The sequence below is a fragment of the Nomascus leucogenys genome, chromosome 1a (assembly GCF_006542625.1).
Source record: "Nomascus leucogenys isolate Asia chromosome 1a, Asia_NLE_v1, whole genome shotgun sequence".
Taxonomy (NCBI): Eukaryota; Metazoa; Chordata; class Mammalia; order Primates; family Hylobatidae; genus Nomascus; species Nomascus leucogenys.
Genome location: NC_044381.1, coordinates 41,786,588 through 41,811,562, shown reverse-complemented (window position 1 = coordinate 41,811,562; position 24,975 = coordinate 41,786,588). Strand labels below are relative to the sequence as shown.

General features: G+C 36.5%; 2 protein-coding genes across 3 annotated transcripts in view; one reads left to right on the top strand and one right to left on the bottom strand.

Annotated features, from left to right (window-relative positions):
• CENPP (centromere protein P) overlaps nt 1–24,975 on the top strand; it is a 295,669-nt gene that overhangs the window by 66,642 nt on the left and 204,052 nt on the right. The gene's annotated exons all lie outside the window — the stretch shown is intronic.
• On the bottom strand, nt 853–21,457 carry OGN (osteoglycin). 2 transcript variants are annotated; one of them, XM_030804311.1, is made up of 7 exons: nt 21,254–21,457; nt 19,986–20,519; nt 17,830–17,923; nt 9,802–9,960; nt 6,732–6,934; nt 3,100–3,195; nt 853–2,689 (listed from the first exon to the last, which is right to left on the bottom strand). In XM_030804311.1, the coding sequence occupies exons 2-7, from the start codon at nt 20,157–20,159 to the stop codon at nt 2,519–2,521; spliced, it is 897 nt and encodes a 298-aa protein (XP_030660171.1). In that variant the 5' UTR covers nt 20,160–20,519; nt 21,254–21,457; the 3' UTR covers nt 853–2,518. The 2 variants fall into 2 exon arrangements, with proteins under 2 accessions (XP_030660171.1, XP_003260541.1); XM_003260493.2 differs by having other exon boundaries at nt 19,986–20,234; nt 21,254–21,454.

Below are 24,975 nucleotides of genomic sequence, written 5' to 3'. Positions count from 1 at the left end.
CTCTCGAACTCCTGACCTCAAGTGATCCACCCGCCTCAGCCTCACAAAGTGCTGGGATTACAGGTGTGAGCCATTGCGCCCAGCCACACACTGTTTTCATTACTGTATCTTTGTTGTAAATGTTGAAGTTAGGAAATGTGAGTCTTCTATCTTTATTCATATTTTCGAGATTCTTCTGTTTATTTGGGGGTCTCTTGAAGTTCCATTTTATTTCGGTGAATGCATCATTGAGATTTTGATGGCAACTGTGTTCAGTCTGCATATCATATTGGATAGTATTGTTGTCTTAAAACGTTAAATCTTACCATCCATAAACACAAGACATCTTTCCATTTATGTATGTCTTTAGTTTTTTTCAGGAATGTTAGTAAGAAGTAAATTATTTAAAAATTTAAAGCCTCTTTAATTATTAGTGTCAAGAATGAAACATTGTGAATATAATGGAGACAGCATATTTTTTACTTTCTCTAATTATTTCGTCTGATATCTTCTGGATCTTGGTGGTATAATTTGTATTGTTTATTTTGTTTTATTTGTGATTTAAGGTTGTGTATATGAAGGTGTAAGGTATGCATGTTCATATCCTCTTATCTAGAAATCCCCAAATTATTTCTTTAATTCTGGAATTCATACCTTTTACCAATGTTCTTTCTCCCTTCTCATTATCTTATCTAAAACTACTGACTTTTGAATTTTTTCTTAATTTGAGAGTTATTTTATGGTGTTTTGCTCCATAAGTTTTATCATAAAAATAATATAGGAATACATTATTTTTCTGAAAACTAGAAAGATGACAGGCATTCAAGATTATGATAGTTTAAAGATTCAATTTTTCCAAATAAAACAGAACCCTTCTATTTAGATGGATTTTATTTTGCAATATTTATTGTATATTCAATTCAAATGTGCTCACTATTGTGCTAGGCAATTGAAAGTATAAAGTATAAAGCTGCATTTTGCGCTCTCAGTGAGGTTTAAGTCAGGGAAATGAGGCATGCACACAAAATAACGAGAAAGTAGTATAATAGTTGTGATCATTAGTTATCAAAATAAGTGAATGAGCTAATAATCATTGTTAGAATAATAATTGTGGTCTTAGATCTCAGATGCTTTAATGAAAAATGTTATCTTGAGGTCAACTTTGACAAATGGGGAGATAATTAAAAAACATCTGACATTCTAGGTAGGGAACAAAACAGAAGCAAATGCTTAAAAATGGGAATAAGTACATATTCTGTACACAGAGACAACTTGATTTCAATACATACTTTATGGTGGAAATAATGTTTGTACTTTTATTTACACAGTCCAGACTCATGTTTCTAAAACACTGATAATTTTGTGTTTAACTTCAATGTAATGTGTAGACTAATACTTTTAGTAGGGTACAAGCGAGAGGAATGTTATTTTAGAAACTTTACTCTGGCAGCACTGAGTCATCATAAACTATTACTCTCAGATAGAAGATTTGATTCTTGCAGTTAGCCATGTCAGTTTATCATGAGTAATCAGAAAGTGTTACTCAGAAGCTTTATTGTGAATATTCAGTTTGTTACAGTGAACATGGATGTGTATGGGTGGGAAGGTAGTGTGCATTAGCACCACAGAATATTCTGTTTTCATCTTATGTTTTAACTAATTTATTGATGAGATTCTCATTTCTATAGTATAAAAGGAAAATATTTTGCAGTTATCTCATATTTGAAAGACTTTGCCCTAGAGAACTTTATGGTTACCCTCTCAGAAATGGATGAACTTTTCATTATTTCTTATAAGCATATTGGTTTTGGCCTGCTTGACTTTAAAACTTTTTTTGGTAGACTTAGAATGTTAATATTTAGATAAAGAAAATATTTTACTGAAGACATTACCAGAAAGTAAAATAACTTGAACATTTCTGTATTAGCTCTTTATCAGAGAATAACATTTATTTTATTTGGAAAGTTTTCCTAAATATGAGACTATCTGCTATTTCTCAGACTAAGTGAAAATTTAATAAAATAGCTGCCTTGATAGGAGGAAAACAAAGTTCTTACTTTATAAGGAATAATGTATGAATCATAAAAGAAGAATGAACGATCATGGGAAACATTTAGCTTTTCAAAGTTTTTGGAACATGTACCTTAAATGCTTTTGGGATCCAGTAAAGGCCAGGAAAGACAAAGAGTTGAAAGTTTCTTGGATTTATCCTCTTACTTACATCATTAGTAATAGGAATAATGCATCTCAAATTTAGGTATTTATATAAAAACATGATTTTTAAATGGTAGTCTAGTATAAACTAGGATTTTGTAATGCTGTTTAAATATTTTCATATCACTTTGTTTCGAACGTAGACATTCAGTCTTACTTTTTACTTATTATATGTAAGATTTTGAACATCCTTGCTTAAAATATCAAATTCTTTCAAAATGGGATACAAAGTTAATATTAAACCAATACTTAAGTTCCTTTACACATTGTTGAGACAGACTATTAGTGTAGGTGTACTTTCATTTATATGTCGTACTGATAGAGGTTAAAAGTATGACCCTATCGGCAATCTTTTTAAGCAAATAAAACTGTTTGGATGCTTTCCCAGGACGATTGGATTGCCCTCCAGGCGTATCTCTTCAATGCGGTCCCGGATGTAACTGGTGTCATTAGCCTTGCAGAATGTGTCATCTGTAATTGAAGCTATGTTGTTAAACTGAAAAAAAAGAGGAAAAAATTGTTCAGAAATCTGAAATCAACCTTACATATGCTATATAATGGGTAGAGGAAACCTAAGTCAGAGGTCTGAGTGCCCCCTCACTTCAAATCCTTGTGTCAAATTAATTAGGAAATACTCAAATGTACACCTGGAGACAAATACAATCAAGAGCAGACTTCACACCTACTGTGCTGGTCTACTTTTTATGCTCTGGATGGAATCTGGACTTCTGGGAAGAAAGTTCATGAGCCTAGTTATTAATCTTTTTGATAGGCAGGCATTTAGTTATCACACTACTACAGTGATCTAACCAAAATTTGTATGTGAATAAGTGAGGTTCCCAATGAGTCACAAGATTTTGACTCATAGGTAATTAGAGTCAGATATTGTGAAAGGAACCATCATACCTGAAGATGAATTACACGTAGACTTTCTGGTAAATTAAGAGGCACGGATTCCAGGGCATTATGGTCCAAGTAGAGGAAGGTGAGGTTATTTAGTTTCTGTAAGGAAAATTTCGTGTGAGTGTTATTGAGGTTTTGTACATTCTTTCACAGGATTCAAGCAATATATATGTGCATATGAGTATATGTCTATACATACCGACTTGCATATTGATATAAATACATCAATTGTATCAATTGTTCATATGATAGTTTCTTGTTTGGGTTTTTTTTCTGACTTCAAGTGTAGTGTATTTTGATCCTTTATGATGGCCAGTGGAGCTCTGCCGCATACCCCACATTTCTGTCCATTCATCTGGTCTCTGAATATCCAGCTGTAATGCCAACTTCTGGTACTCTTTGTGTTTGATAGGAGCTAATGAGGTGAGTCCCTACGTGGGATTGAATTTTGACCCTGGTGCTGCCGTAACCTCTCCTGTACCTCTGGAGTTTCCCATCTCAGTTCCACCAATTTCTAGCTAAGTGGTTACTTCTTAGAAATGTGTGTGCTTGTATTTTTTTAGTAGAGACGGGGTTTCACTGTGTTAGCCAGGATGGTATCAATCTGAACTCGTGATCTGCCCGCCTCAGCCTCCCAAAGTGCTGGGATTACAGGTGTGAGCCACCGTGCTCGGCCTAAAAAAATACAAAAAATTAGACAGGCGTGGTGGTGGGTGCCTGTAGTCCCAGCTCCTCAGGAGGTTGAGGCAGGGGAATGCTGTGAACCCAGGAGGCGGAGCTTGCAGTGAGCTGAGATCGCACCACTGTGCTACAGCCTGGGCGACAGAGCGAGACTCATCTCAAAAAGAAAAAAAAAAAAAAGAAATGTGTGTGCTTGGCTGGGCATGGTGGCTCACACCTGTAATCCCAGTACTTTGAGAGGTCAATGCGGGTGGATCACTTGAGGTCAGGAGTTCGAGACCAGCCTGGCCAACATGGTGAAACCCCCATTTCTACTAAAAATACAAAAATTAACCGGGGTGGTAGTGCATGCCTATAATCCCAGCTACTAGGGAGCCTGAGTGAGGCAGGAGAATTGCTTGAACCCAGGGGGTGGAGGTTGCAGTGAGCCGAGATTGTGCCACTGCACTCCAGCCTGGGCCACAGAACGAGACTCCATCTCAAGAAAAAAAAAAATGTGTGCTTAGCAAGATGTTTCCCAAAGTAGTTCAGTAAACAGTTAGCTTGGTGCAGGTTTTTTCCCTAAGGACTTAATGTTGGATTTTTCTTCATGATCAGTAACCCATTATTGTGTATAATTGTAATTTCCCCTGACATTACTCTTTTACCTTATCTTCAATATGCATCCTGTGCTAGATTTTGCTAATTCTTTTCTGTGTTGCTATTTTAATACTTTCTTAAGCACCCTACCCTTCTACCATATGGGCATCAAGCTCTTGTCTTCCCAGTGAGTCTCATTTACATGAGTTAGAATAACCTAATTCTACTAGTGACTGTAGCGGCTTAGGACATTAAACAAAGCTACAGGGCAGCTGAGTTTATTGTTTTCTTTTCTTTTTTTTTTTAGAGATGGAGTCTCGCTCTGTTGCCCAGGCTGTAGTGCAGTGGCACGATCTTAGCTCACTGCAACCTCTGCCTCCCAGGTTCAAGCAATTCTCCTGCCTCAGCCTCCCGAGTAGCTGGGACTACAGATGCCCACCACCACGCCCAGCTAATTTTTTGTATTTTAGTAGAGACAGGGTTTTACCATGTTGCCTGGCTGGTCTGGAACTCCTGAGCTCAGTCCGCCTGCCTCAGCCTCCCAAATCCCCTAGGATTACAGGCATGAGCCACTGCGTCTGGCCGAGTTTATTATTTTCATACTGACTTGTCATAAATCCCTTCTGTAATTCCTGTCTAAACCCCAGAATATTCAAATGTTCTTTTTGTGAAATGTTGATCAGCTCCTTTTTTTTTTTTTGAAACTGAGTCTTGCTCTGTGGCCCAGGCTGGAGTGCAGTGGTGCAATCTCAGCCACTCACTGCAACCTCTGCCTCCCAGGTTCAAGCAATTCTCGTGCCTCAGCCTCCCGAGCAGCTGGGACTACAGGCGCCCATCACCACGCCTAGCTAATTTTTGTATTTTTAGTAGAGACGGAGTTTCACCATGTTGGCCAGGCTGGTCCTGACCTCCTGACCTCAAGTGATTCGCCTGCCTCAGCCTCCTAAAGTGCTGGGATTATAGGCGTGAGCCACTGAACCTGTCCTGATCAGCTTTTATAGGTCTGTAACATGTCTGTTATTCAAAGAGTGACCAACTCAAATTAATGTTTTCAAATTACAACTTTAAAACAAAAAAAAGGCCAGGCATGGTGGCTCACGCCTGTAATCCTAGCACTTTGGGAGGCCGAGGTGGGCAGATCACCTGAGGTCAGGATTTCGAGACCAGCCTGGCCAACGCCCGTCTCTACTAAAAGTACAGAAATTAGCCAGGTGTGGTGGTGTGTGCCTGTAGTCCCAGCTATTTGGGAGGCTGAGGCAGGAGAATTGCTTGAACCTGGGAGGCAGAGGTTGCAGTAAGCCAAGATTGCGCCACTGCACTCCAGCCTGGGTGACAGAGCAAGACTCCATCTCAAAAAAAAAAAACAAAAAACAGGTGTATCTGCTTTTAAAAAGTCATCTAAGAGTCTCTTAACTTCTGAGTTCCTTATAAGAAACATCAGATGAACTCTGATGTAACTTTAAAATATCCCTTAAAGTTGAAAAAAGATACCTTAATTGTAATGAAAAATGAAAAAATGGACTATTTCTACACTTTCTAACAGATTGTACATTTTTTGACAGAATTTACCTGTGTGTGATTATCATAAACTTTATGATAATGAATATTTGATAGTTTCCAAAGGTACCTTTAGAAGCAAGAAACCTTGCCTTTTGAATGAGATTATGTCTGTTACCAGCAGTGGCATGATCATCATTTTATCTGGGGAATGATTACATCAGAGCTATGGAAATCCTGGGCTAAAGTGATTACTTCTGTAGACCATGCATTTTGAGACAAATTGTCTACCTAAACTGAAGTAGATTACTTTCCCTTTTTCCTACAGAATATTTGCTTGAATTGTTAAGAAATGTATTTAATTCTTACTACATATAAAATTTTATATTACATGCTTTCATGAAATTCAAAGGAAAATCTCCCTATAGAATTTCACAGTCTAATATTTTTAAATATTAAAAGTTAAATTCAGTATTTACTTTTGGATCTTTTTTTTTGTGGTATTTATAATTTGCTAACATTGTAAGGAAAAAGAAACACAGGAAATGTCCCATTTTGAGCTTTCGTAGACTGTAAGTGCCATGAGAGGGCCAACCATGTCTGCCTAAATAAATATTTGCTGTGTGAACAAGTGAAATAATGAGAAACAAAATAGTCCCATGAAATAAAATAAAGGTTATGTATTTTAACTGAGATATGGGCATAAGATAGGCTGAATGAGCCTAATAGGATGGTTATTTATTATGTAAATAATGTCTTCATTTATTAAATCAAAATAGTTTTTAAGTGTAATCAAAATACAATTCTAGACCAAAGTTGCTCTTTTATCTATCATCTTATCACTCATACTATGCTTAGTTTTACTATAAAATACTTACTTTGAATGCGTTTGCTTTGATTCCCCTACTCTTGATTTTGTTGTATTTTGCATTAAATAAAGTGAGCTTGGGAGGAAGAACTGGAAGTTTTAGTAGTTGATTTTCAGCAAGTGAAAGTTCTTCTAACAGAGAAAGTTTTGAAAAAGTACCATCTTCTATATCTTCTATCAAATTTCCTGTAAAATCGAGTCTTCTTAAGTTAGCTAGACGGAAAAAATATAAAAAACAACTACATAAGTAAAATTCTTATTGTATGGACTGAAGAAAAGCATTTGTTTAACAGATCACTCAAGCATCTTTCATTTTTAGTGCCTGATAGACTGTCTACAATTCATAGCCCAGTAAAGTTTTGTGCAATGATCACTGAACACCTCTTTGTGCCTGAAATTGATTCCCTTTCTGACTGGAGTCCTAGAATCTCAGGTTTGAAATTGATCTTAAAATTAATCGAGTCTTTTCATCTTTCTCTGTTCAAATTCCTCAAGATGGTCAGGCAGTTTGAAAGAAATTCTTGTTGCAAATCATGGAAAGGAAGCATTACATTTGATTGGAATCATGTAATATTTTTTGACTTTTTTGCTGGCATGTTGCGTTGTGATTCTGAGTATGTTATCTTAATCTCTCTATGCCTTACCACTTAACAACAACAAAGACAAAGATGTTCCCTGATTTGTTAGAGTGACACAGATTGAGAGAGAAATTCAGTGTGTGTGTGTGTGCGTACTTGTGTGTGCATCACTTATATCTGGGATAATTAGGAAATACAATTGCTTCTTATTCACAGGAATCATGTTCTGTAAAATTACCACAAGTGCTGAATTTGTAAATACTGAACCATTATTCCTAGGAGAAATACAGGGTTATGTTCCTGTGAGCCTCTGGTCACACATTTCCATCAACTATTAGTACATAACTTTATGTGTTTTTGCTTAAGGACACTTGGCTTAATATATATTGTTGAATCATTAATATTGCACTATAACTCATGCCTGAACAAACCTTATCTAACATATTTTCCCTGTAGGCATGTCACAGTCTTTTTGTGCTTGGGGATGTTAGATGTCACTTCAGCACCATGTGTTGGGTCATGTTAAACAGCAAAATCAGGCCAAGTGCGGTGGCTCACACCTGTAATCCCAGCACTTTGGGAGGCCGAGTTGGGCAGATCACAAGGTCAGGAGGTCAAGACCATCCTGGCTAACACGGTGAAACCCCGTCTCTACTAAAAATACAAAAAAAAAAAAAAAATTAGCTGGGCGTGGTGGCGGACGCCTGTAGTCCCAGCTACTCGGGAGGCTGAGGCAGGAGAATGGCATGAACCTGGGAGGCAGAGCTTGCAGTGAGCCAAGATCGCGCCACTGCACTCCAGCCTGGGCGACAGAGTAAGACTCCATCTCAAAAAATAAATAAATTAAATTAAGTTAAATTACAATAAAAAAAAGTAACCAGGTGTGGTAGCACATGCCTGTAGTCTCAGCTACTCGGGAGACTGAGGGACAAGAATCCCTTGAACCCAGGAGGCAGAGGCTGCAGTGAGCCGAGATCATACCACTGCACTTCAGCCTGGGCGACAGAGCGAGACCCTGTCTCAAATAAAACCCAAAAAAACCAAAAATCAATAAACAGCAAAATCATAAACACAAAGCACAAAAATGTGAAAAACATGTCATTAAATAGACTGTGAACAGGGCATTTATTTACAGTATGAGAACTGGAACCAGAAGACAGTGTTACCTTGTTCAACTCAGATGGGAATGTGCATGTCAAGTAATTCAATTTTTTTGCCACTCTGAGCATGTCTGAGAATGACCATGAAAGCACCATGTGTATTAATTTTGGGGTTATAAATAAATTTTAGCAAGTGGGTATTCACAAATATGGAGTCCACAAATAACAAGGATCAACTATACTTCAATCCACATTTGGGAGCTATCAGTGGCAGCATGAATCTGGTTATGGTTAATCTCATAAATGTGTAGTGGGGCCAGTATGCATTTCTTGGTATGATTTTTTTCAGAACTCTTGACAATATTAGGAGTCTACAAAACTGACAAGAAATTAGTGATCTAGGAATGGGATTTGGTACTGCAGAAATGGAGGATTCTGATGTGCTTATGGCAACACTCTAATTGAGTTAAGGTTTGCTAGAAGTTCAAGATTGATAATGACTGGTAAGGAATTAAATACCACTGTTCTCAACACTATTTCCATATTAGAATCATCCAAGGAGTTTGTTTTTAATGATGTTGCTTGGGCCCTACCCCAGATCTGAATTACAACCCCTGGGAGGTAGGACCTAGTATCAGTATTTAAAAAATACTTCCCTGCTGGGTGCGGTGGCTCACGCCTGTAATCCCAGCACTTTGGGAGGCCGAGGCGGGCGGATCACAAGGTCAGGAGTTCGAGACCAGCCTGGCCAACATGGTGAAACCCCGTCTCTACTAAAAATACAAATATTAGCCAGGTGTGGTGGCGCGCACCTCAGCTACTTGAGAGGCTGAGACAGGAGAACCACTTAAACCTGGGAGACAGAGGTTGCAGTGAGCCAAGATCACGCCACTGTACTCCAGCCTGGGCGACAGAGCAAGACTCCATCTCGGGGTGGGGGAGGGGGGGAGAAGAAAAAAACAAAACACTTCCCAAGATATTTTTAATATGCAGCCAGGTTTAAGAGCCATTAGTTAAAGTAAGAAAAAGCAGTTTCTGTGTTTTTATAGTGCAGGTAGAAAATAAAACATTGTGGTTGGAGAAGCATCCCAGTTGTATTGGTGTTGCTCAGTGTCTGAAGCAAGGGATCTTGAAGTATCGGAGTTGAGAAGATACAGTTGCCCATATGTTAGATGGGCTGTCACCATGGACAGTGAAGTCACCAGTAAAGAAAGATCACAGGATCTAAGTGGAAAGATGATTCACCAACAAATGAATGGACTTTCGTGAAACATGTTAGATATTTATGTACTTCAAGTGACAAACCTATATGTGATAGGCAGCAACTGTATAGAAACTTGTGTTTATATGAGTTAAATACTAATACGAGTTAATACTAATATCATATTTCAGCTTAACTTACGTATGTCTGCAAAATCTTTGGCAGTCAGCTTTTTAATTTTGTTGAATCGTGCGTAAAGATAGGCTGATTCCTTTGGCAAGGGTGGTACAGCATCAATGTCAACTTCTTCACAGTATACAGAGCCACTTAAACAAACACAGAGCAGACACGTGGGCATTTCTAAATTGGGAAATAAAATCATAAAAATATGAACAATAGCTCGAAAATATTTCGCCTCTAGTAGTAAAATTATTGCTATTATGAATGCTGTTTCTAATTTGAAGAGATGTTTTACAGAATCATAAGAAAGATAGTCATGGTAACTCGTTACCTATATTGTGCTTGATAATTCACCAGAATGTTGTTTGAGAATCTCTTTTTATTTTGTTTTACTGGTGATTGCTTAATTGTTGAATTGATTGACAGTTACATTTCCTTATTTGAAAACCAAAAAAATTTACGAAGCAGGAGTTAAGGTAAACATGAGCTTGATTTATTAAGTTTGATGTGTGAGAAACATATTTCAGATTGGTGACAGTAGCTAGACTTTAGTAACCACTAGTTAAGTAAGGAAGCCATTAACTTGAAAATTAGAGTAATCGTAGGCACTGTTTGGATCCCTTAGCACCCCAAGTCATTTATTACATTTACTTGTCATACCTCTGGGAACATTCCTTAGTCTTTGTTTTTTATACCTTTTCCTGTTTTTGAAAAGTGTAGAGCTTTTTTTGTTTGTTTAGTTTTATTTTTCAGGGCATTTATTCTGCAGAATGCCTTTCAGTTGGCAGAGGTTTCTCATTTTTGGCAGGAGTACCATGGATCCTCAGTGCTGTGTGTCCAAAAGCACATGATATCTGTTTATGCCATTCCTGATAATATCTTTGGTCACTTGGTTCAAGTAGTATGTGCCATGTTTCTCACTGAGTAAAGTTAATGTTTTTCACTTCATAATTAATAAGTAATTCTGGAGAAGTACTTTGAGAATCTAAATGTCTGATGTGACATTGTACTTTCATATACTAGTTTTAGCATCCATTGATGATTCTTACTTGAATCATTTGTGACTAACCAAATAGTGATTTTCTAATTCCATCATTCCTTCTACAGTTGTTAGTTAGCACTCTTTTCTTATTTTTTATATCAATATGAACTTGTTTTATATATTTTGATATATTTTATTATTTATTTACTTACTTATTTTTGAGACAGAGCCTTGCCCTGTTGCTCAGGCTGGAGTGTGGTGGTGTGATCTTGGCTCATTGCAACCTCCACCTCCCCAGTTCAAGCGATTCTTTTGCCTCAGCCTCCTGAGTAGCTGGGATTACTGGAGTATGCCACCACACATGGCTTTTTTTTTTTTTTTTTTTTTTTTTTTTTAATTTTTAGTATAGACAAGGTTTCACCATGTTGGCCAGGCTGGTCTCGAACATGACCTCAAGTGATCTGCCTGCCTCGGTCTCCCAAAATGCTGGGATTACAGACATGAGCCACCACACCTGACCTATTTTGATATATTTTAAATATATTAAATAAACATGTCAAATTTTATTTTTTTTTCTTTTTTTTGGGATGAAGTCTCGCTTTGTCACCCGGGTTGGAGTGCAGTGGTGCAATCTCGGTTCACTGCAGTCTCCACCTCCCAGGTTCAAGCAATTCTCCTGCCTCAGCCTCCCAAGTATCCAGGATTACAGGCATGTGCCACCATGCCCGGCTAATTTTTTTGTATTTTTAGTAGAGACTGGGTTTCACCATGTTGGCCAGGCTGCTTTTGAACTCCTGACCTCAGGTGATCTGCCCACCTCGGCCTCCCAAAGTGCTAAGATTAGAGGTGTGAGCCACAACGCCCGGCCTATTTTTTGAAATTTTAATTGATATTTTCATATCAATATGAATTGTGTCCCATGAGTCATAATCCGTGTTTATTTTAATAATCAAATTGTCACAGATTAGGCAGTGAGTGCCCTCTCAAGCTTTTTTTTCCTGCTACAGCTTTTTGTGGTTAGTTGACTTACAATTAATTGCACGTATTTAAATCATACAACATATACGATTTTTACATATGTATACCCCCATGAAACGTTCACTTCAAGTGAGTTAATTAACATACCTGTCACTCCAAAAAGTTTTCTCCTGCCCTTTGGTAATCTCTCCCTCCCACTCTTGTCCTCAAGCAATGGCTGACCTGCTTTTGGTCAGTATACATTAGTTTGCATTTAGGAGAATTTTATATTTAAAGAATCATGTAGTATCTACTCCCGTTTCTGGCTTCTTTTACTCAGCATTATTGTTTTGATTTTCAATCTTTATCAGTAGTTCATTCTTCTTTATTACTCAGTAGTATTCAATTGTCTCAATATATACTATTTACATTGTCATTTCATATGGACATTGGGTTGTTTCCAGGTTTTCACTATTTCAAAGAAATTTATGTGTAAGTTTATGTGGACTTAATGCTCTCATTTCTCTTGGGTAAGTACCTAAGGAGTGGAATGGCTGGGTGTTATTATAAATGTATGCTTTATCTTTTGAAGAAAGTGTCAAACTGTTTTCCAAAGGACTGTGCCATTTTACATTCCTACCAGCAGCATGTGAGAGTTCCAGCTGCTCCACATCCTTGCCAACATTTGGTATGGTCAGTCTTTTTAATTTTAGCAATTGAAATGTAGGGCATGTTATAGTATCTCATTGTGTTTTAATTTGCATTCTCTGATAACTAATGATGTTAGCATCTTTTCATGTGCTCGTTTGGCATCCATATATTTTCTTTGATGACTTGTCTTTTTTTTTTCCTCTTACTAGTTTTCCTTTTGGAAGTGAAACATTTTAAATTTTAATGAAGAACAGTTCGTTCCTTGATAATTCATGGTTTCTGTGTTGTATTTAAGAAATGTTTGCTGACCGCCAAGATTCGACACTTTGTTTTCTTCTAGAAGTTGTATAGTTTAAGATCTTAACCTTTAGGTATGGGATATACTTTGGGCTAATTTTTATATGTGGTGCCAGGAAGGGTTAAGATTCTTTTTTGAAAAATTTTCCTACAGTTGTCTGGTTCTTTCAGCACCGTTTTTTAAAAGGATTATTCTTTCCCCATTGAATTGTGTTGTCACATTGTCAAGAACTAGTTGGTTACTTCATGTTAGCCTGTTTCTGGATTTTATTTTGTTCTGTTGACCCACTTTAACATTTTTATGCCAATACTGCAGTGTCTTGATTCCTGTACCTTTATAATAGCCTTGTTAGTGTAAATCCTGCAACTTTGTTCTTCTTCAATGTTGTTTAGACTATTCTAGGTCCTTTATATTTTTATATATATTTTAGAATCAGCTTGTTAATTAAATGAAAAAAACCTATTAGGATTTTGATTGGGATTGTGTTGAATCTCTAAATTTGGGGAAAACTGACATCTTAATGATATTGAGTCTTCTAGACCTTGAACATAATACATTTCTCCTTATATATAGGTCTTCTTCAATTTCTCTTAACAGCATTATTTAGATTTCAGTGTACAGGTCTTACATACCTTTATTTTTTTTTTTTGAGACAAGATCTCACACTGTCACCCAGGGTGGGGTACAGTCACATGATCATGGTTCACTGCAAACCTCGACCTCCCGGGCTCAAGCAATCCTCCTGCCTCAGCCTCTCAAGTAACTGGGACTACAGGTTTGTGCCACCACACCTGGCTTTTTCTTGGTTAAATTTTTTGTAGAGACGTAGTGTCACTATGTTGCCCAAGCTGGTCTCAAACTCCTGAGGTTAAGCAGTCCTCTCGCCTCGGCTTTCCCGTAAACATCTTTTATATCTATTTCTTTCATATATTTTGATGGATTTAAAAACATTTTGTCGGGAGACTGGGTGCAGTGGCTCACGTATGTAATCTCAGCACTTTTAGAGGCTGAGGCGGGTGGATCATTTGAGTCTAGGAGTTTGAGACCAACCTGGGCAACGTGGTGAAACCTCATCTCTACAAAAAAATACAAAAATTAGCCAGGTGTGGTGGCACGTTCATGTAGTCCCAACTACTTGGGAGGCTGAGGCAGGGGGATTGCTGGAGCCCAGGAGGTCAAGATTGCAGTGAGCCATGATCATGCCACTATACTCTAGCGTGGGTAACAGCGAGAACCTGTCAAAAAAAAAAAAATTCCCCCATTATTCTTTGAGAACTTCCTTATTTTCTAACATAGCAAGATGTCCCAAACTAACCTTGCGTTTTTCCTTCCCCAACCCTGAAATCAGCTATCTCTTCAGAAAGCATTGGGGTTTTTTTTGGTTTGTTAATTTGTTTTTGAGACAGAGTCTCACCCTGTCACCCAGGCTAGAGTGCAGTGGTGCCATCTCGTCTCACTGCAGCTCTGCCTCCTGAGTCCAAGTGATGCTCCTGCCTCAGCCTCCCAAGTAGCTGGGATTACAGACGTGTGCCACCATGCCCAGCTATGTTTTTTGTATTTTTAGTAGAGACGGGGTTTCACCATGTTGGCCAGGTTTGTCTCAAATTCGTAATTTCAGGTGGTCCACCCGCCTCGGCCTCCCAAAGTGCTGATATTACAGGCATGAGTCACCATACCTGGCCAGCATTGGTTTATTTTAGTGGAGAATGGTATTAGAAACCAAGATGTAGATGCTGGGTGTGCTCATTGCCATTGAGATCATGTTGCTTCTAGGCTCTTTCAGCAGAGAGAGCTAGGAGATAAATGTGTGTGTTTATTTGTCTCTTTCTCCACAGATAATACACATACACGCAACATATATGGATATAAACATATATACATGCATATGTATACCATATACTCATATGTATACATACACACACAGAGATAAACAGAGATAAACATTTCTATATTTCTGTATCTCTTTATATACACAAACCCTGAGTTAATACTAATATCTTCTATTCCAAACCAACTCCACAGTGTTCTTTCTAGCCTTCTACCTTTCCATATTTGTAATGTTTCTCTGACAGTGAGGAACCTGGCTCTCGTTATTTACAGTATATTTACTTAGTTCTGGCACACATATTAAGTAGTTCCAATATTGCTAAGTCATAACACTGTGCATAACAAACCTACTCACTGGAACTTCGTATTTGTTTGTAGTTCTTTTTTGTCCTTAGCCTGAAGGTATATAGGAAAATGCTGTGTTTAACAGTTACTTAAATTAGAGTTTTTTCTTCCTTTGGTGAGTTATTAATTTGAAGTACAATTAAGTTTATGTTTTTATGTTTGTATTCCAATTTGGATTCTTTTTACCTTATTCTTGTTGATTTCATTTATATACGTATTTGGTTTTTTGACTATACGAAATAGCATTGTTCTAAAAATTAAATCTACATTAAAAAGTGTATACGCAGGAACTGCCATCCCCCTCCCCCAATTTCTTTTTAGCCTGTATTTATTTTCACAGAAATAAGCAGATACATATACATTTTCTTATATCCTTTTCTTTCTTACATGAAAGACAGCATATTATAGATATTCTTTTGCACTTTGGTTTTTTTTCCACATAGTGTATCCTGGAAATCACTCCATGTTAGTTCTTAGAGATCTTCCTCTTTAATTTTTACAACTGCGTAGTATTCTCTTCTGTTGGATTTACCATTGTTTATTCAACTACTCTTCAGTGTTTGGGCAGTTAAATTATTTCTGATATTTTGCAATTGCATGCAATGCTTTAGTGATTTTGCATTTGTATTTTATTTTGGAGTACATCATCAAGGTAAATTTCTCAAAGTTGGCTGGGAGCGGCGGCTCACGCCTGTAATACCAGCACTTTGGGAGGTCGAGGCACTTGAGGTCAGGAGTTCAAGACTAGCCTGACCAACATGGTGAAACCTGTCTCTACTAAAAATACAAAAATTAGCCTGGCGTGGTGGCGTGTGCCTGTAATCCCAGCTACTTGGGAGGCTGAGGCAGGAGAATTGCTTGAGCCCAAATGGCAGAGGTTGCAGTGAGCCAAGATTGTACTGCTGCACCCCAGCCTGAGAGCGAGACTCTGTCTCAAAAAAAAAAGTTCCTCAAAGTTGGTTCTTATGTCAAAAAGTAAATGCATTTTTTATTTTGTTAGATATTGCCAAGTTCCTGTCCAAAAGCATTGTGTTGATTTGCCTTCCTACTGCCGTGTATGAGTGTCTTACCCCATAGCCTTGCTCATGGAATATATTAATGTGTTGTCATACTTCAATGTTTTTCAGTCAGATAGGTTAAAAATGGTATCTCAATGTAATTTTAATTTATGTGTCTCTGTGTGAGATTGAACATTTATTTGGGTCAAATCGTTTAAATCATCTTGTGAACTGTCATTTTTCCAGTGGATTTTTGGTTAATCTCTTTTCCTCGATTTTTAAGAGTGCTTTATAAATTAGAGTTACTAGTTGTTTATTTTTAGTTATATTATCTGTTAGCTCTTTATCTAGTGATATTATTTATCTGTAGTATATGTTACAAATATTTTTCCCAGTTTTTAATTGCCTTTGACTTTGCCACAGGTATTTTTAGGGTCAAATTTTTTGTTCTTTTCTATTGTTGTCTCTGGATTTTGAGGCACCCGGCACCCAGATTCTTTTCTAGTACTTGTATGATTTCATTTTATACATTCAGATTGCTAATCTATTTGGAGTTTATTTTTTGTGTAAGGTATGGACCTAAATGTACCCCTCTTCAAATGGCTATTTCTCCCAGCACCATTTTTTAAAAAGACCATTTTTGCTTCAGTGATTTGGGTTGGTACCTTTAGTATGTACTAAATTTTCATGTGTATTTTTGTCTGTTTCTGGATTTTCTATTCTATTTCATTGATCTTTTTGTCTATTCATATACCAGTATCACACTTTTTAAAGTACAGAGTTTTATAATATATTTTAATGTGTAGTACATCTGATTCCTACATATACTTGTTATTGTTCATTGTTTCCCTTGTTATTTGTTATATGTTGTTCCGTATGAATTCTAGAATCTGTTTTTCCAGCTTTATAAAAAAAATTTATTGGTAATTTTAGTTGGATTGTTTAAAATTTATAAATTTAGAAAGAACTGACATCTTTATGATTTTGAGTCATTCCATCCAAGAACAAGGGATGTCTTTTGTTTTTTGTTTTTTTGTTTTTTTTGTTTTTTTTTTTTTGAGGCAAAGTCTCACTCTGTCGCCCAGGCTGGAGTGCAGTGGCATGACCTCGGCTCACCGCAACCTCCACCTCCCGGGTTCAAGCAATTCTCTGCCTCAGCTTCCCAAGTAGCTGGGATTACAGGCACCTGCCACCACGCCTGGCTAATTTTTTATGTTTTTAGTAGAGACAGGGTTTCACCATCTTGACCAGGCTGGTCTTGAACTCCTGACCTCGTGATCTACCCACCTCAGCCTCCCAAAGTACTGGGATTACAGGCGTGAGCCACCACACCCAGCCTGGGATGTCTTTAAATTTATTCAAATCTATTTTTACTATCATACTTCTTGTTTTTTAAGCTTTATTTTCTGTTATGGTTCATTTTTATTTTATTGTAGAAATATAGAAATTAATATGTGGTTTTTGTCATGTTTTCATGTGAAATAATGTTCTGTGATAAAGTAAGAGTAAACCAAGTACACAGGAATTATTAAGTAGGACTTGTAATTTGTTATTTCATGACAAGTTTTCTGTTTTAATTGAAATGTACGTGATAATTATTGATGTATATGTGTGTTTCTGTTCTGTGAGTTTCTTAAAGGCAATAATTATATTTACCGTATACTGAGGCTGTACATTGTATTTTGCAAATAATACGTGTTTAAGTATTTCTCAAATAGATTTTATATGGACAGAAACCACACTTTGTGGAGGCTAAGCTTGCCTAAGCTTTGGTTGTTCTCATAAGTTCTTGCTCCACATTTCTCACTCATAATGTGGGATGGCAAATGGCATGCACTCCCAGTATACCTGTTTGATTTTATCATTGGAAATAAAATTCCACTGTTTGTATTTACTGTATCTTGAGTCAGTTTTTGATTACCACAAGGAATAAAGTCCATTATAGCTATTTTTAAAAGATCCATTTAAAAAAATATTTAGGTGATACTTACCATCATTTTCTTTCTTGGGAGGTAATGGTGTTATTGCCTCATCTTTTTGTAATTGAAGACTTTTCTCATTGGGTATTATCACAGTTTCTTTTTCCTATTGGAAAAATAAAAGTTTGTTACCTAACTTCATTAAGTCTGTGTTTGACTGTAAAACGGAGGGATCACAGACACCTTCTCGTAGTTACAATTAGTGGCATTTCTTTTTTGCTCCATTAGGCTTTCATACATATTTCCATTTTATCATCTATTAAATTACAATGTAAGTATTTTTTTAGCTTGTTTTTATTCTAGACTATGAGCTCCTTGAGTAAAAGAACTGGGTGTTTTTATTTTTATATCGCCAGTAGCTATACTCAGTGCTTAATAAATGTTGAACATCCTGAAATTCCAAATGAAAGCTAGGTGAGAATTCCCTGAATTGGAATGAAAGTTTTTCTGAGGTGTAACTATTCCTCAGGGGTCTTGTCTGAACTGAGTTTCTCATTCAGATTCTACCATTTTGAGTAAGACTAGAGCTCCAGCCATGTCACAAGTATAAACTACCGATTAAGGTCTTTAGGTCTCTTCTTGGGGTGACCCTTTAATTACCTATATCCCTCCATTAAGCCCTGGCTCTTGGAGCCCTTTTATTCCAGCTTACCTTACCTACCCTGCTCGGGCCACTGGTGTAGGCCATTAATTCTGGGGAAATTGGAGTAGATATAATTTAGATCCTGTCTTTCCTGTTCTTGGAGAGTACGTTTTCTGCCATTAGATTACAGTGTATTGTGTGGTGTCCTATTCTTTCTGTCCTTTGTAAGCATGTTCCATTTTAGTCTCGGTCTTGACTCCTGACTCTGCCCTTCACCTTCATTATCCCATCTGTGTGGTGGTTGAACTTCCTCCCTCTACTCTGTGTTTGCACATCAAGTCCTGTTGAATTCTACTCCACTCCACAAATATCTTAGACCCTGCATTTATATTAAGATAGAGAAGCTTCTAAAGCCCTGTAAAGAGAAAAGCAGAGAGAAAAATCATCTCTAAACTCTTTAGGGATCGGGGAATCTTGAAAGTGTTTTTAATAGATTCAAATCATCCAAGTGAGCCAATAGCCTATGTTATGATGGGACTTTTTTTTTCTTTAACTTGAAGCTATAATTAGTAATACCTATCCTTTGTGTCTTAGTGATGGGCAAAAATAATGCTATCATATTAAAAGCATTAACTGAAAGAAAGAAACTGTTGTGTTAACATTTGTTCATCGTGTACCCCTGCAAAAAAGAAAAAAGAAAGTAGCAATTGTAACTGGTCAATCTTATAAGTCTTTATCCTCCAATTTATAGTGGAGAAGAACTTCTGAAACAATCAGTATTGTTATATATTTGGCTGAATTTCTCATTTTCCAGTATGTATGTGTATGTGTATTATCATACATAGTGCGCAACAGATACTTATGTGCTGTGTTAACTTTTTCCTTACCCAGCATTCATTTCTGTGTGCCAAGAAAACCACAAGTAATTACTTTGCCCATAAAGGTGGGGAATGAATGATGTGGTATAACGTCACCCTTGCAGTGTTAACTCAATGACAGTTACAGTTACTTGGTACCAATTGATAGAGGGTCTAAACTGTTAAAATTGATTTAAAAAGAAAGTCCTATATTGAGTAGGTTTTTGGTACTATATGTAGATGGCGTATATAAATTATTGTGGAATGCTATTGATATCAAAATAACCAGTACTCTTCTATTTATTTTCTTAAAATTGTTTTCTATAATAATAACCTTAAGCTGATAATTCATCTTTATTTCTCCAAATACACATTTCTGCTAATTTATTTTTGAGGCAACACAACATTGCAAGTATAGGGCATTGTGTAATATTACTTAATATATAAATTGCAACTGGTCAGGGATCATCTTAAAGTCTAGTTTTCTTTAAGTTTTATTTTTTGGTTACTATAGATACTGTTTGGTTACCATAGGTACCATTTATTAATTTGAAAAGCATACATATTCTAAAAATATAATCTTAGGGACAATTATTATGAATTCGTTTGAATCATTTAAAGTGATTTTTCCCTTCCCCTTACCTTATCAGACACATTCAGGAAAAACAAAAACATGCATTTAAATGGGCAGTATTTTAGAAGCTAAATTTAAAGTAGAAATAAAGTACCTTAATATTTTTTCCATCCAGGTATTTATCCTCATAATCTTGGCTAAATATGGATTCTTCAAAATTATCTGTTCCATAATCATAGATAATGCGTGAGTCCTGCTGAGTTGGTGGTGCTGGCTTTATCAGAGGCACAAACAGTAACAGGAGAAGTGTAGACTTCAGAGTCTTCATTTTAGCAAAAATCAAGGTGACTGGAAGTTAATAAACTAGTGGTCTGCTGACTGTGGGACAAAACTCTCTTTTTCCCTGGAAATAAAAATTCAGACCATCGAAGCAATATTTAAAAGCTTAGAGGATGTTTTGGCAGGGTGTGCGCAGTAAGGGCCAGAGAACAGTATTTAACCCTTAGTGATCTTTAATTAGATGCTAGCAGTTTTTACGTATCAGTGAACATTCTGAAAAATAGTTTTGGAAAATAGTTTTACTTCTTCTCTATCAGAAATTCAAGAAAGATTGATAATTTTAAGTTTCTTAATAATTAAGTGCCTTCAACAGACATACTAATATTTAATTGAAATATTCTTAGGATACCTGTAGTATAAATAGTTAAAATAAAGTCCCAAGATCCTGTCTCATGTGAGTTAAAAATATCATATTTCCACTGAGCTACTTTATAAGAACTCTTGATTTATATTGGTATGAACAGAAACAGCTTCCAAGAAAAGTTTTAAAACTTAAATTTAACATTATGAAAAATAGTCATTAACACCTTTAAGTGGTACAGAATATAGGAAAAGCCATAAGTTTTTAATTTTCTTAGTTTTGTAATTTTAATAGGTGATCACAATTTTTAGTTAATAGTATTGTATTTTTAATTTAAACTATGAAAACTGAAAGAATAGTATTGCAGGCTGGAGGAAATACCGAACTTTAATCAAAGAACTTTGAGGAATGTAATAGAAAGGATTCCTTTAGGCTCATCAATGGATTTTCTCTGGTGGGTATACATTTCAGACTTTTTCTTAAGTAGCTTCAAACAGAATCACTCAGAGTTGCTGATGCTGCATTATAGATGCCAGTTTGTCAAAAATCCAGAGGTTGAAAATGAAGAATATAATGGATTTGTGACTTTTGCAGCACCCTATTCTTGCCTGCATGGATGTTAAATTTATGCGATGATATACATAAATACTTCTTAAAAATTAATTGTTTGAGGTAACTGAAACTTAAACCAGAGATGGCCTTTACATTTATTAAGACTATTAGATGAGTCAGTCGCACTTTAACAAACAATATTTAAAATAATATATGAAAAGTAAGCCTACCGTTGTAGCTGTTTTGAAGTTTTTTGTGGTTTTCCTCAATAGATGTTCATGTCTGTGCATTAGCCCCAAGTGGAAGGGTGAATGAGAAAAGCTATGGCTTGATTTCAAACTGCTGAGTAAAATTTCAGGGCCCAGCAGCTTTAAGAACAGTTTCCATGTGGTAGAGATCTTTGCCAGCATTCTTTCTCTAGGGTGAAATGCAGTGTGTTGTACTAGAGAACTGTGCTTAAGATATTTGTTGTAACTGCTACGCTCAGTCTGCTTCAACTAATTGACTATAAACTTGTGTCATTTTATTATTGTGTAATAAACATTCATGTTTTGATGAATATTAGTTTATGAAAAACGATACAGTTATAAAGTCATCTTTTTCATTTTGGTGATTTCCCAGGAGATTAAACAATCTGCTTTTTGAATGAAATAGAACACCAAATGAAAACATAGTCCATGTTGTTAATTTTATGAGGATTAAAAATACTGCCCTAATACCATAATTAATATATAGCCAGTATAATATATATTTCCAGTGTAAAAATTAGTTTTAGCATAAATTATTTTATAGTTTTGTCATTTGGGTTTTTTTCTCCCCTTTATTTTAGTTACATATAAGAAAAACTGCTGCATATAAAAGTAAATTTGATTTATAGTTTTTGAGGTTGATAGTGAAAGATACTTTTGTTTGCTGAATGAAGGAAACTTTATAAAATTACTTTAATATTGAAATTGGGTTTTAAAAGTTAAAGTGGTATTGTAGATACCATACAAGCAACTTTGAAGATTTTTTTAAAGAGTCACTTTAAAAAAATTCCTCCTTGGTGCTTTTACCAATCAAATTAACTTTTCTCCTTTAAGCTAAAAATTTAACAAATATGGATATATATTTTATTAAAATAGAAAATGAAAGAATACCAATTTGTTTTCTTTTCCAGTCAATTGTTTTAGAACCTTTCAAATCAAAGCTTAAATAAACTAAGACTTGAATACTGAAGTTTTTATCTGAATGTGAATTATCTTAAATTTAGTTGTGATATTGTCTGGCTTGAGTTGATATAAATTGTTGGTTTTATGGCTTCAAGGATACAATAAAACTTTTTAAAGACTTTAAAATATATAATAATGAAACAACAGACATTGATTTGTTTTGTATTGTGTGGCAAGTTAACAAGATATTGAGAAGTAAGCTGGATAGATATCATATGTCTAAATTTAGAGAATCTTAGAGATTCATAGTTTCATTAATGGTACACTTTGATGCTTTGTACTACAGAAAATTATTTTGTGAAGAACAACTTTCCTTGAAAAGTTATGACCTGTGAATACAATGTTACTAGCATTCACTCATTTAGTAAAAGTTTATTGAGCGCCAGTTCTGTGCCAGGACTTCAGACATGTAAACTCAGATAAGCAAACTTCAGTTTTTTCCCTCAAGGAACATTTATAGCCTCTAAGTCAGCAGGAAAAGCAGCAAACAAGCAACTAGAATACATGGTAGGGCTTGCTACACAGAAATATGCAGAGTTCTGTGATAACCTGGGAGAAGCCACAAACTGACTGGGGGTCACGGAGACTGTACCCAAGCTGACTTCTATAGAGAGGATAGGAGAGGAGGGTAAGTGCAGGTGATGAGGTATTCTAGGCAAGGGGAGCAGATGGGGGTAGATCATTTAGAAAATTTATAATTTGTTTTGCATACTGCTGGAGCTTGGAGGGAGAGAGATAAGAAGTCAAGGGGATGGACCATATTAAGAGATGCGACTAGATGGGGAATAGAGGTTGGATTAAAGAAAGTATTTTATATCCTGCTAAAGTATTTGGGCTTTAGTCTGTAGTCAGTGAGAGACCATGTAGAGATTTTTAAGCCAGTGATGGCTTAAATATGATCCTGCGTTTGCATTTTAGAAACATTCCTCTAATGTTGCATTGCTGAAGAATACCACTGTTCATCTATTGTAGTGGTTATCTATTACTGTGTAAAAAACTACCACAAAGGAATGGCTTAGTTAAAATAACACACATTTATTATCTCACAGTTTCTGTGGGTCAGGAATTTGGCATGTCTTTGCTTGATTGTCTGCTTCAGGATCTGCATTTGAAGTGCATCTGGCACTGCAGCCTCACTTCAGGGGTTGAGTAGGGAAGGATCCAGTTCTAAGCCCATGTGGTTATTGGCAGCATTCAGTTCCTTGCAGAATTTGAAACTGTGGACCTAAGTTTCTTGCTAGCTGTTGACTGATGGCCTCCCTCAGTTCCTTGCCATGTGACTTCCTCAAAAGGGCAGCTCACAACATTGTAGCCTGCTTCTTCACAGCTAGAGAAGGAAATAGTCTTCTGGCAAGATGGGCATTACCCGCACTTCTGATAACAACAGCAATTTCAGGGGATTCCTAGAACCACTCTTATTACGTTTGATAATTCCCTAGAAGAACTCTCAGAACTCACTGAAGACCATTATACTCATGATTATGGTTTATATAGAAAAAGGATACACCCTAAAATCAGCCAAAGGGAGAGATGCACAGGGACAGTGTCTAGAAGGCTCCAAACTTGAAACTTCCATTGTTGTCTGGATGTGTTGCCTTACGTTGATATGTGGCAGTGTATGTGGGGTATTGCCAACCAGGCAAGCTTATTCTCAGCGTTCAGAGTTTTTATTGGGGCTTTATTAATAGGCTTGATTGATTGATTGATTGAATTCAGCCTCCTGGTCCACTGATACTGCATAACCCTAATCCCTTATCCTACATCACATGGTTGGTCTTCCTGGCATAGCCACCTCTAACTTAAGACTATCAGGTGTGGCTGATCTCACCCTAAACAAAAAGACTCCTATCAGAAATGACATAGATCACCTCTCAGAAGCCAAGGTAAAGCCCAGACCTCTCTTTAGGCAAAGCCAAAATCTTTACTACACAGTACTCAATAAAAAATGCTTGAAACTGAGGTGATTTTCTATTCCAGAAAGAAATGAATGCTGATAGAAAGCTATTTAGCTTTTACTCTACAGGAGTAAAAGATGAAAGCTGTCTCATGCTCAAGAGCAGGCGTTGTATCCAAAGATGAAACAGTCTTCTTTGTGGAATTCTTTTTATGCAGGCAAGGTCTTGCTCTTTCACCCAAGCTGGAGTACAGTGGCATGATCATGACTCTCTGCAGCCTCAACTTCGTGGGCCCAAATGATCCTCCCACTTCAACCTTCTGAGTAGCTGGGACTACAGGCATGCACCACCATGCCTGGCTAATTAAAAAAAATTAAAAAAATTGTAGAGATGGGGTCCTCTTATGTTACCCAGGCTGGTCTCAAACTTTTGGCCTAAAGTGACCCACATTGGCCTCTGTGGAGTTCTTTTAGGTGACCCTATTGTATTGTCTTTGGTGCCTTATAGGGGTTTTATTTCCTCAAAAGTGTACCCTTGGTCTGTTGGCAACCAAAAAAATGTGTTGAATGGAATGGAGTTTTGGAAACAAGAGTTTCCAGGGAAAAAGTATTTTTGGGAAGTGGCTTAATTCTGATAGAGACCATATAACCTCCAAGAGGATTAGCTTTCAATGAATGCTACAAACTGGAAGAGTCTTTTCCCCATCTTCATCTTCATTCTCTAACTTTGTAGGAAATAGTTTGGTTTAGGAGTCAGAACACCTGAGTTCTAGTTTTTGTGTGTTTGTTTGTTTGTTTGTTTGTTTTTGAGACGGAGTCTTGCTCTGTCTCCAGGCTGGAGTGCAGT